At 45.8% G+C, this 15859-nt stretch overlaps 1 protein-coding gene across 1 annotated transcript in view; it reads left to right on the forward strand.

Annotated features, from left to right (window-relative positions):
* The window catches only part of Mgat5 (alpha-1,6-mannosylglycoprotein 6-beta-N-acetylglucosaminyltransferase), a 275296-nt gene that overhangs the window by 176928 nt on the left and 82509 nt on the right, over nucleotides 1-15859 (forward strand). Inside the window, exons 7-10 of the mRNA XM_055602025.1 lie at nucleotides 2476-2547; nucleotides 5218-5379; nucleotides 8366-8535; nucleotides 12548-12682. Coding sequence (XP_055458000.1) covers nucleotides 2476-2547; nucleotides 5218-5379; nucleotides 8366-8535; nucleotides 12548-12682 — 539 coding nt within the window. The remainder of the gene's footprint in view (nucleotides 1-2475; nucleotides 2548-5217; nucleotides 5380-8365; nucleotides 8536-12547; nucleotides 12683-15859) is intronic.

Genomic DNA, 15859 nt, shown 5'->3' on the forward strand with positions numbered 1-15859 from the left:
GGAGGGAGGGAGGGAGGGAGGGAGGGAGGGAGGGAGGAGGGGGGGGAAGGTAAGGAAGGAAGAAGGAAGGAGAAAGAAAGGAAGAAAAGAAGGGAAAAGACAGCAAAATTAAGGTGGACAGTGCTGGAAGCTCTGTCCTCCACGTGCACACGCCTGCGTGCACACGTGCGTACACAGAGCACACACATATACTACCCACACGAATGTAGTCAAGAGGATAAAGATAAAATAATTTTTAAAAATTAGCTTGGTTGTATATTTGTGAGCGTTCTTGACATCCGTGCCCTGTGTGTGTGCGCCCACGCACACACGTGTGTACATGGTTGGAGGTCTAACCATCAAGTCCAAGGCCCATCTGAGGCCTTCGTGTTATAAACATCCTCGTAGGGATGTTTTATTGAGTCCATTTACTGAAGTTTATTTAATTGGTGCCAAATGAAGGAATCTGGCCTAAAAGCAGGAAGCACAGATGTGTGGGGTTTCTGGGACCTGCTGAGGCCTTGTGCTGTCGGTCTTCTTCTCTGCTCTTTTTTTCTGAGTTGTGGAGCCATGTCCGTTGCCTTTCATGATCAGACTGTTGGAGATCCGCAGTAATTTAGATTGCGGGCCTCCGAGGCAGGTTCACATGCTCTTCTTTTCTGAGTGAAGGCATCAGTTTTCCCCATGGGCAGGCTGAGTGGCCACCGTCACTCACAAACATCACAGGAGGCTAATTTTACTCCACAAGAAGAAAAGAGAATAATTCACTTTTCCCACCACTCTTTAAGCCCCACTGCCCTCGCTTCAGCTGCTTTCAGACCATTTTCCGTAGCAGATGGCTTTATGCAAATATGGCCAGTTATTTTCGGTCCCAGTAAACATCACCTTGCATTATGAGTAATTTCTAGATTACCAAAACTGGCATGTTTCTTTGCAAACCCACCCAGACCTAGAAGATAGATTTTCTTGTCTGAATGATCTGCCAGCCCACAAGGCTGTGGTCCCCTGACTCAGTGACCCCCAAAAGATGCCCCTTTCTAAAGCCTTACTGTCTCCCTGACTGAAGAGCAATGCTTTCCAGGGCCACTTCTTAAGCCATCTTTGACAGTGCTGTGTGTGTTCATAAAGGGGTGACCATGCTGTCTCTGAAATTCCGTAGCTATTTTTGGTCAACAGACCAAGTGTTAGTGTCACAAAATGGACGTCTTGCTTCTCCTTTCCTAGAGTTTTTAGTGTAATTATGCATATATTATACAGTGTGTGCATGTGAGATGAGCCCCTGTGCCAGCCAGAAGAGGGTGTCAGATCCCCTGGAGTGGGCTTACAGGTGTTTGTGAGCTGCCCCGTGTGGGTGATGGGAATTGAACTTGTGTCCTTTGCAGACGCAGAAGTCTATCTTAACCTCTGAGCTGTGGCTGGAGCCCCTTCCTAGGATCTCTCCAGCCCCTTCCTATTCATTATTAATTACTCTCTTTGGTGTCTCTTCTTGAAGACATTTCTACAAATCCAGTACTTTTCTGTCTTTCTTTCTTCCTTCTCCCAACAATTGTCATGTGTGTTCAGCCCGAACCTGTAAGCCACAGACACTTGAGAGAACCACGAATGTAACCTCACACGAAATAAACTTGCTTAGCATTGTGAGGTGTGTGTGTGTGTGTGTGTGAGAGAGAGAGAGAGAGAGAGAGAGAGAGAGAGAGAGAGAGAGAGGTAATTCAGTTACGAGGTTCTCGAGTGAACCTGAAGTTGCCTCAACCTCAGCTGGTTGGACACACTTTGTGTGCTGACATCACTTTGTGGAAGAACTCTCGTTAGGTCACTGGGCAGATATGTCACCCACTCGTTTTGCAGTTGTTAGAGACAGAGTCTTGTGTAACTCAAGCTGGCCTAGAACTTATTACATAGCCGGTGCGGATCTAGAACATCTGATCCCCTGCCTTCACATCCTTGGCGCTGGTGTGAGAGGTGTGAACCACCGGGCCTGGGTTACCCACCTTATTTCTTGGGACCATGTCAAGCAAACAAACCTTGACTAGGTAGCATTAAACCACGGTTTGCATTCTTGATCCTCAAATCAGAGATGTTAATTTTGTGGCCAAAATGCCATGTGTTCCCTTTAGACACACCTGAGCACCCCACAGATCATCCTGCCCATTCGTTGAATGGCTCTCGGTGACTCTTGCACACTGCCATCCTGCAGAAGGGTTGGAATCTTTTGACCTTTTGCCAGGACACCTCTCTCCTCCCATGGGAGAGGAAGGATTAGTCGAGGAAGGACTCGCTGTCATTTGGGACAGGTGTTGCCTAGGACCTTGGCTGTAGGTTTCTGCACCTGAGAGGGCACCTGCACGTGGACAGGAGTTTGGTTAATATCTGGTTAATAATATCCGCATAAACACTGTGTTCCTGTGAGCTGGGAATGGTTCTTAGCCCTCTGTTCGAATGTGTCCACTGAAAGATGAACCAGTATACTTAGTGTTTCTGATTTATCTTTTTCAGGTTGAAAATTGGTGTCCTCGTTTACCTTGGAGAGCAAAAAATCCCTATGAAGAAGCTGATCATAACTCATTGGTAAATTACTTTGGAACAGTCTTCTTCTGCTTGTGTGTTTAGGTCACATGCTGTGTGACACACCCAGCATCTTTTAGAGGTGCCAGCTGAAATCTCAGGTCTGGCTGGCCAAATCAGAGACCAGTTAGCACAGATTTATTTATTGAGTGGTTGGTTCTCTGAAGGTTCCTAAATGATGGGCCACAGAAAAGAATGAGCTCCACTGCCAAATGTGGAGGCCTTGGGTGATCTAATGAGGGGACTGGCTGTAAATAATGACCAGGCTTGTCACCAGCCTCTAATGCCTGCTAAGGAAGATTAATGAGGAAAGATAGTTCAGCTGTGGAGGTCAGGGGAGATTCCATACAGAAGATGACAAGCTGAATGTAAAAGGACAAGCAGTGTTCTGTGCGGTGTGTGGAGAGAGAGGCATGTCTCTATGGGAAGTTGGTCTTTTCGTATCATACTGCAAGATTGGGTGGGCAGGGTCATAGGTTTGGATAAGCTGGGTAGAAGATGAAATTAGAAAGATAGGAAAGGACTCTGGAGACCTTTCGATGCTGTCTCGAAAGCTTGGGCATTTTCTTTAGAACACAGACTAGTAAATCTTATATTGTTTTTTAGTGTTTTTATTTGCATATGCATGTGCCTGCCTGAGTTAGTTACACCGTTACACGCAGGAGCCCACAGAGGCAAGAAAGCACCAGATTTCCCGGAACTAGAGTTACAGATGACTGGGAGCTGCCTGGCATGGATGCTGGGACCTGAACTCCGCTGTTCTGCAAGAGCGCCCGTAACCACTGAGTCTGCTCCATAGCCCAAAGCAGACACTTTCTGTAAAAGTAGGGGTTTGGGATGTAACTCAGATGTAACTGTAGCGTGCTTACCTAGAGTGTAAGAAGCCCTGGGTTCAGCCTGCAACACGATGTAGACAGGATATGGTGGCACATGCCTGTAATCCCAGGGATTACAGGCGGTAGAAGCAGGAGAATTAGAAGTGAGGGTCGTGCTTGGCTACACAGAGAGCTCAAGGCCAGCTTGAGCTACCTGAGATTGCATCATGTGCAAAAATAATAGAGCTAGTGGGATGGCTCAGCAAGTGAAGGCACCTAGGGTCAAGCCTGAAGACCGGAGTTTGATTCCTGAGGACCCACTCGGCACCATGAGAGAACCAATGCGAGTTGTCTTCTAACTTACACACACATACACATGCTCACACATGCACACACACATTCTAAAGAAATGAAAATATAATAAACAAGAAAAAAATTAAAGCCAGATAGTAAAGCCAGGTGGCACATGCCTGTAATCCCAGTACTGGGGGAGGCAGAGGTAGGCTGATCTGTGTGAGTTAGAGGCCAGCTTGCTCTATAAAGCAAGTTCAGGACAGTCAAAGTTAGAAAAAGAAACCCTGTCTCAGGATGTGTGTGTATGGGGCGGGGGGGGGGGGGCAGGATAATATTTTCCTTTTTGCTAGACATTTAATCTCACTAACAGTTCTGCAGTCCTAACACAGAGAGCAGCCATGGATAATACGTAATGAAGGGCATGGCTGTGTTCCACTAAATCTCCATGCACTCAAACAGGCAGCTGGGAGGAAGGCTCCATGGTCAGAGTCTGGACTCCAGTGTAGACCGTGGGGATGGTTGATACAAGAAGGGAGACACATGTTAAGAATGAGCCATGGAGACTACTAAGAGATGAATTTGCTATGCTTGAGGCATCTGGTGAAATAAAAACTGATATTATCATTTTTCATCTTCTAATCGGGCACTGCTCCAGCTACAGTATACAGAATTTTGTGTATGTGTGTGTGTGTGTGTGTGTGTGTGCTTCCTGTTCCTTAAGCATTATTCTAGTCCGAATTTCAAATTGTACTCAGCTACAGTAGAACCAAATACTATCAGTAACTTTTGAAATTCATTAAAAGATCGTAAATTTTGTTGCTGTGGACCAGGACTAAGCTAGAAAGCGATCACTGGTTTCTCGTCCTCCTCTCGGGGAAAGAGGTCCTCTGCCGACCCTCGAAGGGTTGGCCGGCCTGTTGGAGCTGCTGATTCTTTCCTGGTGGTCAGCTGCTTAGCAGGCAGCTCCGAGACACAAATAAATTTTGTCACAGGGGATGTGCAGGTTCATCAGGTGTCTTAATTGTGAAAAGCTGCATGTCTGTGTAGCTCAGCTTTTACCGCGACTACACCAACTCTCTCAATCTCTGATTTTAATGATGCCCCTTGTAACAAACCATCAGTCAGGGGCCTTTGTCCCAGTCTGCAGTCCTAGATGCTCTTGCCTTTTCAGGTGTTTCTTAATGATGCTTATTTAACTGTCTGTGCATGTATGGGCACATGTATGCCACACTGAGCATGTGGAGACCAGAGACAGCGTGCAGAAATCACTTCTCTTCCTTCCACCACGTGGGTCCTAGGGATTGAACTGGGGTTGTCTGCTGTGTGGCAAGGGCCTTTCCCTGCTGAGCCGTCTCGCCAGCACCCACCCTGGGGACCCTTGAGTAGGTGCCATGCAGAGTCAAGACTACTGGCTCTCAGCTTTAAAATGTCATGAAAATTATTTTGCTTTCTACCATCTTAATCTTCTGTCCATTTTGTTACCTTTCTTTCCTCCTTTCTCCCTTCCTTTCTTCCTACTTCCTTCCTTCTTTCTTTTTTCCTTCCTTCTTTCTTTCTTCCCTAGGCGGAAATCCGTACAGATTTTAACATTCTCTACAGCATGATGAAGAAACACGAGGAGTTCCGGTGGATGAGACTTCGGATCCGGCGAATGGCTGATGCGTGGATCCAAGCGATCAAGTCACTGGCCGAGAAACAAAACCTTGAAAAGAGAAAACGGAAGAAAGTGAGTTTCTTAATTGTGTTCCTTTACGTGCCAGCTTTCCTATAAAAATTGATTTTGCAACCGGGCGGTGGGGTGGTGTATGCCTTTAATCCCAACACTTGGGACAGAGACAGACATAGATAGGAGTTCAAGGCTGGCCTGGTCTATAGAGCTAGTTCTAGGACAGCCAGGGCTTCACAGAGAAGCCCTGTCTTGAAAACAAAAAGAAAAAGAAAAAAAAAAAAAAAGATTTTGCTTGGAAACAAGATGAAAAAAGATGTAATGTGTCAGATGATGTCCCATGGAGGTAGATCCGCTCAGCCTCTCCTTGGCCCATGTTGAGGTGTTTTTGTTTTTCTCTCGTCCATTGTCTTCCTGTGTTGTCTGTGAATGTGTACACAGGCACACACGGCCCTGCGTACACGCCCGCACTCACCGCACATACACAGAGCAAGGATGGTGACTGAACTGATGCCAAGAGCAGAAAGTGGGACTGGCAGGGGCTTTCATTCCTCCCCCCTCCTCCCTCCTCCCTCCTCCCTCCCTCCTCCTCCCTCCTCCCTCCCTCCTCCTTTCTTCTTCCTCCTCCCTCCTCCCTCCTCCCTCCCTCCTCCTCCCTCCTTCCTCCTCCCTCTTCTCTCCTCCCTCCTCCCTCCTTCCTTCTTCCTCCTTCCTCCTTCCTCCTCCCTCCTTCCTCCTTCCTTCTTCCTTCTTCCTCCTCCCTCCTTTCTCCTTCCTCCCTCCTCCCTCCTTCCCTCCTTCCCTCCCTCTTCCCTCCTCTCTCCTTCCTCCTCCCTCCTTCCCTCCCTCTTCCCTCCTCTCTCCTTCCTCCTCCCTCCTCCCTTCCTCCTCCCTTCCTCCTCCCTCCCTCCCTTCTTTCTTCCCTCTCTCCCTCCTTCCCTCCATCCCTCCCTCCCTCCTCTTTCCCTCCTTCCTTTCCTCTCTTTCTCCTTCCCTCCCTCCTTCCTCTCCTCCCTCCCTCCTCCCTCTCTCCCTTCCTTCCTTGCTTCTTTGACCATTTAATTATTTTTCTCACTATAGAAAAATAGGCATAGTCTAACATAATGTTCAACATCTTAATGCACATAATTCAAAAGCATAAGGAATAGATTGGTATGTAGCCATCTTCATCGCATGATCCCACAGGAATATGCACATACATGCGCACACACACTCACAAATCACAAAAAAAGATCTTACTCACTATGACCTATACATACGCTTTAGAACTACTGACCGGAAGTGAGATAGCCGTGGGGGAGATGCTTCTAACCGTGTGTGTTAAGACAGCGACCACTGTGTTATTTCTGCGTATTTTCCACAGTAAGAGAAAAATCAAGTGGTCAAGGAAGGGAGAGTCAGGAATGGAGGGGACGGAGCAGGCATAAAAACCAGACTTCTCAGGATTTCATGTTTTGATGTGATGCTGGAATCATTTATATAGTGTGAAAGTTTAATTTTTAAAAGCCATACCTCTCTTTTTTTTCTGTTCATTTGCTTTGTCCTATCTTGAATAGTTTGTGTTTATTTTTTAGATTCCTGTTTATATTCTAATGAGAAAGAAAGAAAGGGTGTGGACTTGGGGGGGGGGGAGTGGGGAAGACCTGAGAGGAGTTGGGAGAGAGAAAACCCTCATTGGGTTATATTGTATGAAAAAAAATCTCTTTTCAGTTCTTAAAAGAGAATAAAAACATATCTGAAAATCCCAAAGAAAAGGAAGCAGTGAAGCTGATGGCGTATCTGCCCAGATTTGATGCATCCAAACGGGAGCTGCTCTCCATTTCTGTAGAATGCAGTAAACTGAACAAAGGGAGCTTGGAAAACTTTTACACTTCCATCATGTCATATGCAGAAGAATTGATAATCTTATTCTAGATCCATTGTGAATATTATAGAAAATGATTTACTGTGCTCCAGTCTTTGCAAAGTAGAATTTTCATATTAGGAGACAGTATATAACCAGCGAAAGATGAATGATACTATCTGAAGGTATTAACATAGCCTTGGGTTTAAATTGACACTACCAGTAAGAGCCCATAGTTTCTTTTATCTTTGAGGAAAAATGTAGTTCTTATTGACAGCCATTGGAAAAGGCTCCAGATAGCAATTATGTAGAGTCCCTTGAGAACTGGCCTTTGATCTCTAAATGCTTTTTCACTAGGTGGGAAAGTGGTTCTTAGGAAAATGGCTCATTAAGATCCGAGATGGAAATTACACTTCATGAGCTTAGAGCATCTCCTCATACCCAGCAACAGAAAAGCTACCAGGGGTTGTTAGGATTCTGGCCAGAGGATGGAGGCAGCAGCTGCAACTCGCTCACCACAGCCAAGCTGGATTGGTTAGACAGTCAGAGACCCAAGTTCAATGAAACATTAAATATGCTCATTTCCATGGTTTTATATTTAAAAACCTAGCTAACCTCTCAGATCATAATTAGAGTCTGCTTAAGCAACAGACTCTTGGGCTACAGAGAGAGCTCAGTTGGTACGATGAATGCTTGTCACATGGCCATATTAACCTGCATTAACTGCCCAGATCGCACGTAGAAGCCAGGTGTAGTGGTACATACCTTTAACCCCAACACTAAGGCAGCGAATAAGAAAGACTCCTGGGACTGGATGTCCATCTCCTCTGCACTGGGATGACAAGCATGCACTACCATGCACAGCTTTGTATCTGGGGATTCGAACTCAGGTCCTCATGTTTGTTCTTTAGGTCCTTTACTGACTGACCCAGCCACAGATTCCATTTTTTAAAACCAGGATAATCTGGCTATAAGTTGCACTTGTGGTTCTACCAAGGGTAGCTTACAGTTCTATTATTTGTCTAAAACAGTGGAAAATTATTTCCTTCTTTGTTTTAGACCCTCTAGAAAAATGTCATGCCCCATACCAAGACGCCAGTGGTTCCTTTGGAGCGGGCTGACTGCTCTGTGGTGCACACAGTGTGTTAGCGTGGACTTTGAACATGGCTCCAGAAGTCAGTACGTGTTTCCTCTGTTTTCTAGATCCTTGTCCACCTGGGGCTCCTGACCAAGGAATCAGGCTTCAAGATTGCAGAGACAGCATTCAGCGGCGGCCCTCTTGGTGAACTCGTTCAGTGGAGTGACTTGATTACGTCGCTGTATCTGCTGGGCCATGACATCCGGATCTCAGCCTCACTGGCCGAGCTCAAGGAGTGAGGAAATTACTTTTTCAATTTGAAAATCAGAATACAAAAACGATATAGTAAACTTGTAAAGCCCCTCCATTAGCGAACAATTTCTTGTGGAGGAAAATGAGAGTGATAATTCGCTAAACAGGCGATAAGATTATTTGAGGGAGCTAAATTCATACATTATGAAAAGGATAATATGTTTTCATTGGCGCTGCAGGCTCCTGGGCCTCATAAATGAACACTAGGAAAACTGAAGCTACAGCGCTTAGTCTTTGCTATTCCAGGTGTTTCCAGCATCTGCAGCACCAGACTATTAACTGGCCTAATTTTCTGCCTCTTGCCAAAATTCATGCTATTCCCTGCTTAACATCGAGCTTTCCAAAACTTAAAACAGGGCCAGTTCCTGTTTATAATTTAATATGAGTAAAATGGATTTCCCGAAAGCCCAGAGCCAACCCGTTCTCGATTAGCTAACTTCCAGCTCAGTCTGTTCTCTTCCCTGAGTCTTTCATCCCACTGGGATTTGTTTCCAGCTCTCGCCCCCTCTCAGGCCCTTTTCAGTTGATACAGCTGGCCAAACAGAGAGCTGGGGTCCCCACAGTCCCCAGAAAACTGCCTGCAGAAACTTCTGATCCAGCATGCAAGTCATCATGTTGCTGCGCCAACCCTTGGGAGGACAGCCTAGAGATAGTGGAGATGATAGAGGGTCATATATGTTCTACCCTGTTCTCGCTAGATCGTTGACTCGCCTAGGTTGTCGGCAGTAAGCTGAGCTGAAAGCAATAATGTCTGAAGATAATCTTGGCAATCTTTTATTGATTCCCAGATGCCAAGCGCCGTGATAAAGGGGTGCTTACAGCAGAAATACCAAGAATTATGCTAGCAATCCTGTTGATTGGGGCTGTTTCTCACGTTGAGACTAGATCTGTGTAGCCTGGGCCAGCCTTGAACTCAATATATGTAGTTGGGGATGACCTTGAATTTCTGATCTCAGCCTCCATCTCCCCGGTGCTGGGAGCACAGGTGTGCACCGCTATGTCCAGTTTATTTGGCCCTCGGTGTGGAACCCTGGGCTTTGTGTGTGCCAGGCAGGCTTTGTGCCTCTTCCGCCTCACCCTAGCCCTGACGGCAGCTGTTGGAACTGTAGTGAGCCACCTACTGTGTGTTCCACACGTTTGTGTTTTTTTTTTTTTGTTTTTTTTTTTTTTTTTGCTTTGTTTGTTATTGTGTGTATGTGAGTATGTAGGCAGATGTGTGCCACGGTGTGTGAGGAGGTCAGGGGATAACTTTCAGGAGTCAGTTCTCTCCTTCGGTGGGTTCCAGGGAGAGAGGCGAATGCTTTTATCCAAGGAAGCACCTTGGCAGCCCAAACATTGTATTGCATTTAAACTTTAGTACCTGGAAGTAGGTGCCTTTGCCATCTGTGTTTCAGAGCTGAGGAAACTGTCCTCAGACTAAACATGAAGAGGTAACATGTAGGGGGTGCCTGGATTTGAACCTGGTACCCGACTTCTGTGCAGCCTTTTTAGCATAGCCTTCCCTTGCTCTTTCAACTGGTTGGATGTACCTCAACCAGTTCTCCTCTTCCTTTACCAGGCTGCCTCCTGTTGCCTTCCTGCTTGCTTTAAAATATGTGGAACGTGAGACCTAGAAAGTCATTCACTTTGCAGCTACTCTGTCTGCCTTCCATGGGTTGGGATTCAAACTTGGGCCTGCAGAGATGACCAGTTTGCTGTGACTAAGCTGCCGATCTTTCGATAATCACAACTGCTGCATTAAATAATAATCGTACTCATTGCAATTCTGTTAATGCTAATTGAGGTGTGCATGCTAGAATGTAAGTACAGGGAGTGCTGCAGATTGAAGCTCACCACTGTGTTCCTCACACTTACACGTAGTGCCTAGGGTACTCTGGCTGTTGAAGGAATGAGAGAAGGAATGTGGAAGTGAGTGGGAAGTAGGCAGATGAACAGATGGAGGACTGTCAGGACCCACACAAGAACGGACCTTAGAGAAGCTGTATCAGGCATGAGTATTACAGAGACTCACTTGATGGTCAAGGGCAAGTCAGTAATGACTTGTGAATTTGGGATGAGGGCTCTATGTACTGTTTTTTGGAGGTAGGGGACATTGAGACAGGTCTCTTGTAACTCAGGCTTGCCCCCAATCTGCTATATTATTGAGGATGAGCTTGAATGTCTGATCTTCCTGCCTCCACCTCCTGAGCGGTGCATGACAGGTATGGTGACCTCACCCAGTTTCTGTGGTGCTGAGAATGGAGTTTGCCTTCTAGGCAAGCGCTCTACCCACCGAGCCGCATCCACAGATGTGCTTTAATTTAAAAGAGCATTGTAGAGGCAACCCTGGGAAATGGCCCCAATTCTCTGCTGCTCATTAGAATCACTTAGGGATCTTTTCATCTTACTTATTTCAAGAGCTGGGGATCTCCATAAAATCGTGGGGCAGAACATTCCCGGGTGATGAAGTCATACACTTGGAAGTTTCCTGGCATAAGCATTTTGTGATGCTCTGTAGGTGGTTCTGTGGCTCAGACGAGGTTGAGAACCAACAAACAAGTAGACCCCAGGTATAAGCTATCAGCAGCAGCCCAGAGCCGGCTCCCAGCATGTTTTCGTCAACATCTTCTGATCACAGAGCCACACTCACTGTTACTCAACTCGTAGCTGCTTTCATCCTGCAGCACCCTGTTGATTATGCAAAGATGAAAGTGTTTATTATCCAGCCTTTCACAGGAAGTCTTCCAGCTCTTCAGAAGAAATTGGTTCAGTAGAGCTTGACTTTTGTAGAAGGGCCAGAAGGGACCAGACACAGACTGTGTACAGACCGTGGCGGCAGTTTGTAACTCATGTTATTTGAAAGTGGGATTTTTGTAAATTGGTCAGGTATAACCGTGGGATATGAGCAGGGATCAGAGTGAAGGTGATGACTGGTTTCTGGGTACATGTCAGTTACACTTTGACCTATTCTGACTAGTCAAGTTCACATACCAGTCACATACGATGTCATTCTGTGAGGACATGGGCCATTTTGGATGCCAGGTTAGAGAAGGGTGGGTCACTGGCTGAAAGACAAGATAACAAGAACATCCATTCCAGAGGGCCAGTCCTACAATGAGTCAGTCAAGACCGTGTGAGACTATGTAGGGAGTTACTAGAGCTGAAAGGTTGGGAATTGAAGGTGTTAAGGAAATACAAAGGAAAGCGAGAGAGTGTCATAGGTTTTTGTGTTCACTGTGGAATCTTTCGGAGGACATATGAGCATCTGATCACCTCAGGTAGGGCTCCAATGAAAGATGAAAGAAATGGTTCCACCCAAGTCTAGCTTGGTAACCCAGTGAGTTTATCGGGTTACCTAACAAGGATTGTGAATGCGGGGTTACTTAGAAGGAACATGGTGACTCAAGGCAGCTGCACCACTAAAAAGCCCTCCCCAGCATGGTTGGCAGCTCACTGAAGCTGCGTCCCTCAAGCTCCCTGCACGGCCGCCAGGCAGCTCTGCTGGCCAGAGGATCTTCTCTCCTAAGCCATTGTCACTGCCTGTAGAACCTTGCAGAATCTTGTGTTTCAGGAGCTTCTTGAGACTTGCAAGTCTCATTTACTTCCTGAACCTTGTAGGTTTCATTTCCTGAGTTGTAAAGAGCCCCTCTCCAGGAGAGAGTATTTGAATTTGGAAGAAATTTCAGCACACTATTCAATCCTCCCCTCCCCCCATCTGAAGGGTGATGAGAGCAAAGATTCAGAGAGATGACTCAGGTTAGCTCTCTCATGTCTGCTCCACAGTGGAGATGGATAACACAGCCTCCTGAACCTCACAAGTTGTGTTTATACACCAGCATCTAATTTCCCTGGATCAGAATGGGGGCTCTGAAAAGTTGAGACAGGCTTGGATCATCAGCCATTATCTTTATAGGAACTTGAATTGTGATTTTAACCTGTCACATATGCCTGGTTTCATATTCTAAAGTTATTGCTGTTTTTTTTTTCTCTCTTTTCTTCCGTTTGCCCCACTCCAGGATTATGAAGAAGGTTGTTGGAAACCGGTCTGGCTGTCCGACTGTAGGAGACAGAATTGTTGAACTTATTTATATTGATATTGTGGGACTTGCGCAATTTAAGAAAACTCTGGGACCATCTTGGGTTCATTACCAGTAAGTACTACCTAAGACCATTCACCAACAGGGCCTGGATTGGTAGTTTTGTCGTTCAAGGATAATTAAATATTGTCTTTTGAACTTTATGGAGTGTACTTCTAATGAAATTCAGGTTACTCCCACTGACTATATGCTTCCTGGGGCTATTAATTATTTATATTGATATTCTGAGAATAGAAACAGGTGTCCAGACAAGCATGATGGCACGCACCTTTAATTCTGTGAATTCAAGGCTCTACATAGTAAGTTCCAGGACAGCCAGAGCTACATAGTGAAACGTTGTCTCAAAAAAAGAAAAAGAGAAAAAGCAGGTATCCAACAGCCTCATTTATCTTCCCCAGTGCCTGACATTCCTCTCTGTGTACCTAAGAGGATCTCATGCATTTAATCAAATAATAATTTTTCTTATTTGTTTGTTTATTTATGTGTATATGCATTCATGCTTGTGTGAGTGTGCGTATATGCATGCCACAGCATATATGTGGAGGTCAGAGGACAGCCTTTGAGTGTTGATCTTCCCTTCTACCTTGATGAGGCAAAATCTCTTATTGTTTCTGCAGCTGCCCAGCTTACTCCAGACTAAGTGTCCTGTGAGCCACACTGATTTTATCAGTGCTGAGGATATGATGGAGCCCAGGGCTTCATGCATGCTGGATATGACAAGCCTTCTATCAAATAAGCTACATTCCAGTCCCCTTTCTGTTTCTTTTCCTCTTTCTTTCTGTCTGTCTTTCTTTCTTTGTTTGTTTTGGTTTTTCAAGACAGGGTTTCTCTGTGTAGCCTTGGCTGTCCTGGAACTTGCTCAGTAGACCAGGCTGGCCTCACTCATTTGCTTCTTAATTGTGATTAATAGACACATTTTTGATGTGGTCTCCTGTGTTAATTTTCTGTCACTTTGACCAAATACCTGAGCAAGATACCTTAGAGAGGGAAAGTTATATTTTGGCTCATGGTTTCAAAGGCTTCAGTCTTCAGTCAAAGGCTTCAGCCCTTCAGTGTGGCAGGGCAGCTCATATCCTCATATTGTAGCAGTCAGGAATCAGAGAGAATGTCTTGACTGCAGGATTTCTCTTTCTTCTGTTTTCTGCCTGGAAACCCCAGCCCACAAGATGGCGCCACCCACAATCAGGGAAGACCTTCCCTTTGGTTAATAATCCTCTCTGGAGATACCCTATTATTTATTTGTTTATTTTTTTCTTCATGAATCACCATCCATCACTTTTTTCTCAGATGTGTAGAAAGAGCCGTCTTTCTTCTTGGTTAATAAGCCATATTATAAACATGATTTCTTTCCTAAGTGATAGCCAGCCTTGGGGAAAGAAAGTCAGGGTTGTTTCTGTCATCGTATGAATTGTAGACACCTGGAAAACATGCAAAGAAAACCGTGCAATCCGGGGCTCCATAGACTCTCATGCTCTCGTTATTAAGAAGGGCTGTTTAGATGGGAAGATCTTCTCAGTGGTGGGGTTTGGGTCAATTAAGAAAGGCCATGTTGTTATTAAAATGGTCACTGTTGATCGGGATTTGGTGCTTGCTGTGTGTAAATGCTCCATCTCGCGGGGCTTATAGATGTGCATAATGTTTTTCTTCTCTCTTTAGTAATGGTCTGAATTAGCAGTAAACAGCAGGAGGCCTATTGCTGCTTTAGCCCTCAGTCTTTGTTTTGTGACAAAGCTACAGTTTTATCAAATGACAGGCAGGCTTCCTAGAAATTTTCTCGCCTACTTCCTTCCCTTTAAACATGAGAAGAGGCCTCTAGGGAGAGAGCTTCCTGTCTAACACTGGCCTGTTGCACATGAAGCCTTGGGTTCACCCCCAGCACCTAATAAACCAAGTGTAGTGCTGCCTGCCTGTAATCCCAGCACTCAGAAGGTTGGGACAGGAGCATTGGCAGCTCAAGGTCATCCTTGAGCACTCACAGGCATTAATGAGACAGTCCCGTTGGCAAAATGCTTGCCATGCAGCATGGGGCCTGAGCATCCCTGTAGCCACACAAAATGCTTGCTGTGTAGCGTGAGGCCTGAGCTTGGGTCACTGTATCTACACAAAAGGCCTGGCATGGTGGTGTACATTTGCAATCCCGGCATGGAGAAATGGAGACAGAGCAAATACTCTAGGCAACTCAGTGAGTCCTCAGTTCAATGAAGAGCTCCAGTATCAGAAAATAAGATGGAGAGCTGCTAAGAAACTTCTGGCCTACATGCATGCACAAACACACACACACACACACACACACACACACACTACAGAAGTGCATATAAACACACAAATCACACATGTGCATAGACACACATACACATGTGCTCACATGTAGGAACATGCACCCACATATACAACACACATACACAAAAGAAGCTGTGAGACTGTGCTCATCTTGCTTGATGGTGAGTGATGGGGACTGTGTTTCATATTGTGGTGTGATCAGGCCTTTCAGTGAGCAATAAGCCCTCTAGGTCTGTTGGCCTTGGAAAAATACTTGTAAATTCTAATTTGCATGAGAACCTAAGAAATTCAGTTAAACACTGATGATGCTGGTGTTGCTAGTGTACTCTAGCATGACTACAGAATCCACAGACCTCTGCTCCACAGCAGTCCTTTGCCGGGCACTGAGGATGTGCAAGAATGTGAGATACAAAGGCCTACAGCATGCCAGCTTTCACACCAGACTCCAGCTAGAAAGCAGGCCCTGTGTCTCTGTTTTCTCTCTCACTGTAGTGTGGTGTTGAGTGACAAGAATGTTCTAGGAGTCATTTGGCGTTGTTTCTGAGGTCCCTGATAGAGGCTGGTCAGCTGCCTTGGCATTGGAGCAAAGACATGTTTAAATCCTTAGAAGGTTCCTGATGGGACTTTCAGACTCACAGGGGGCATCCAAAGCAATGGCATAAATATTAACACATGTAGCCAAGTGTAACCCAGGAGGACTTTGAGCTAGAAGCCCTCCCGTCTCAGCCTCCCAAGTATGTGGCTTCTGAGGAACGACACCAGAATTTGGCCTCTGGCCAAACGCAAGTGTGCACATGAACATAGGCACTTCCAAAAGGGAGGCCTGTCATTGTGCTGAGGCGGCTCCAAGAAAGCCACGTAAGAAGCCAAGCGAGGACGTTGTCCCAGGGCTAGCTCGCAGTTCCCTCTGTGGTGGTGCCCTTCCCTCCCTTTTGTCTCTCTCTGTCTAGA

This window comes from Psammomys obesus, unplaced genomic scaffold (assembly GCF_907164565.1).
Source record: "Psammomys obesus unplaced genomic scaffold, mPsaObe1.curated_primary_1811, whole genome shotgun sequence".
In the NCBI taxonomy this organism is placed as follows: domain Eukaryota; kingdom Metazoa; phylum Chordata; class Mammalia; order Rodentia; family Muridae; genus Psammomys; species Psammomys obesus.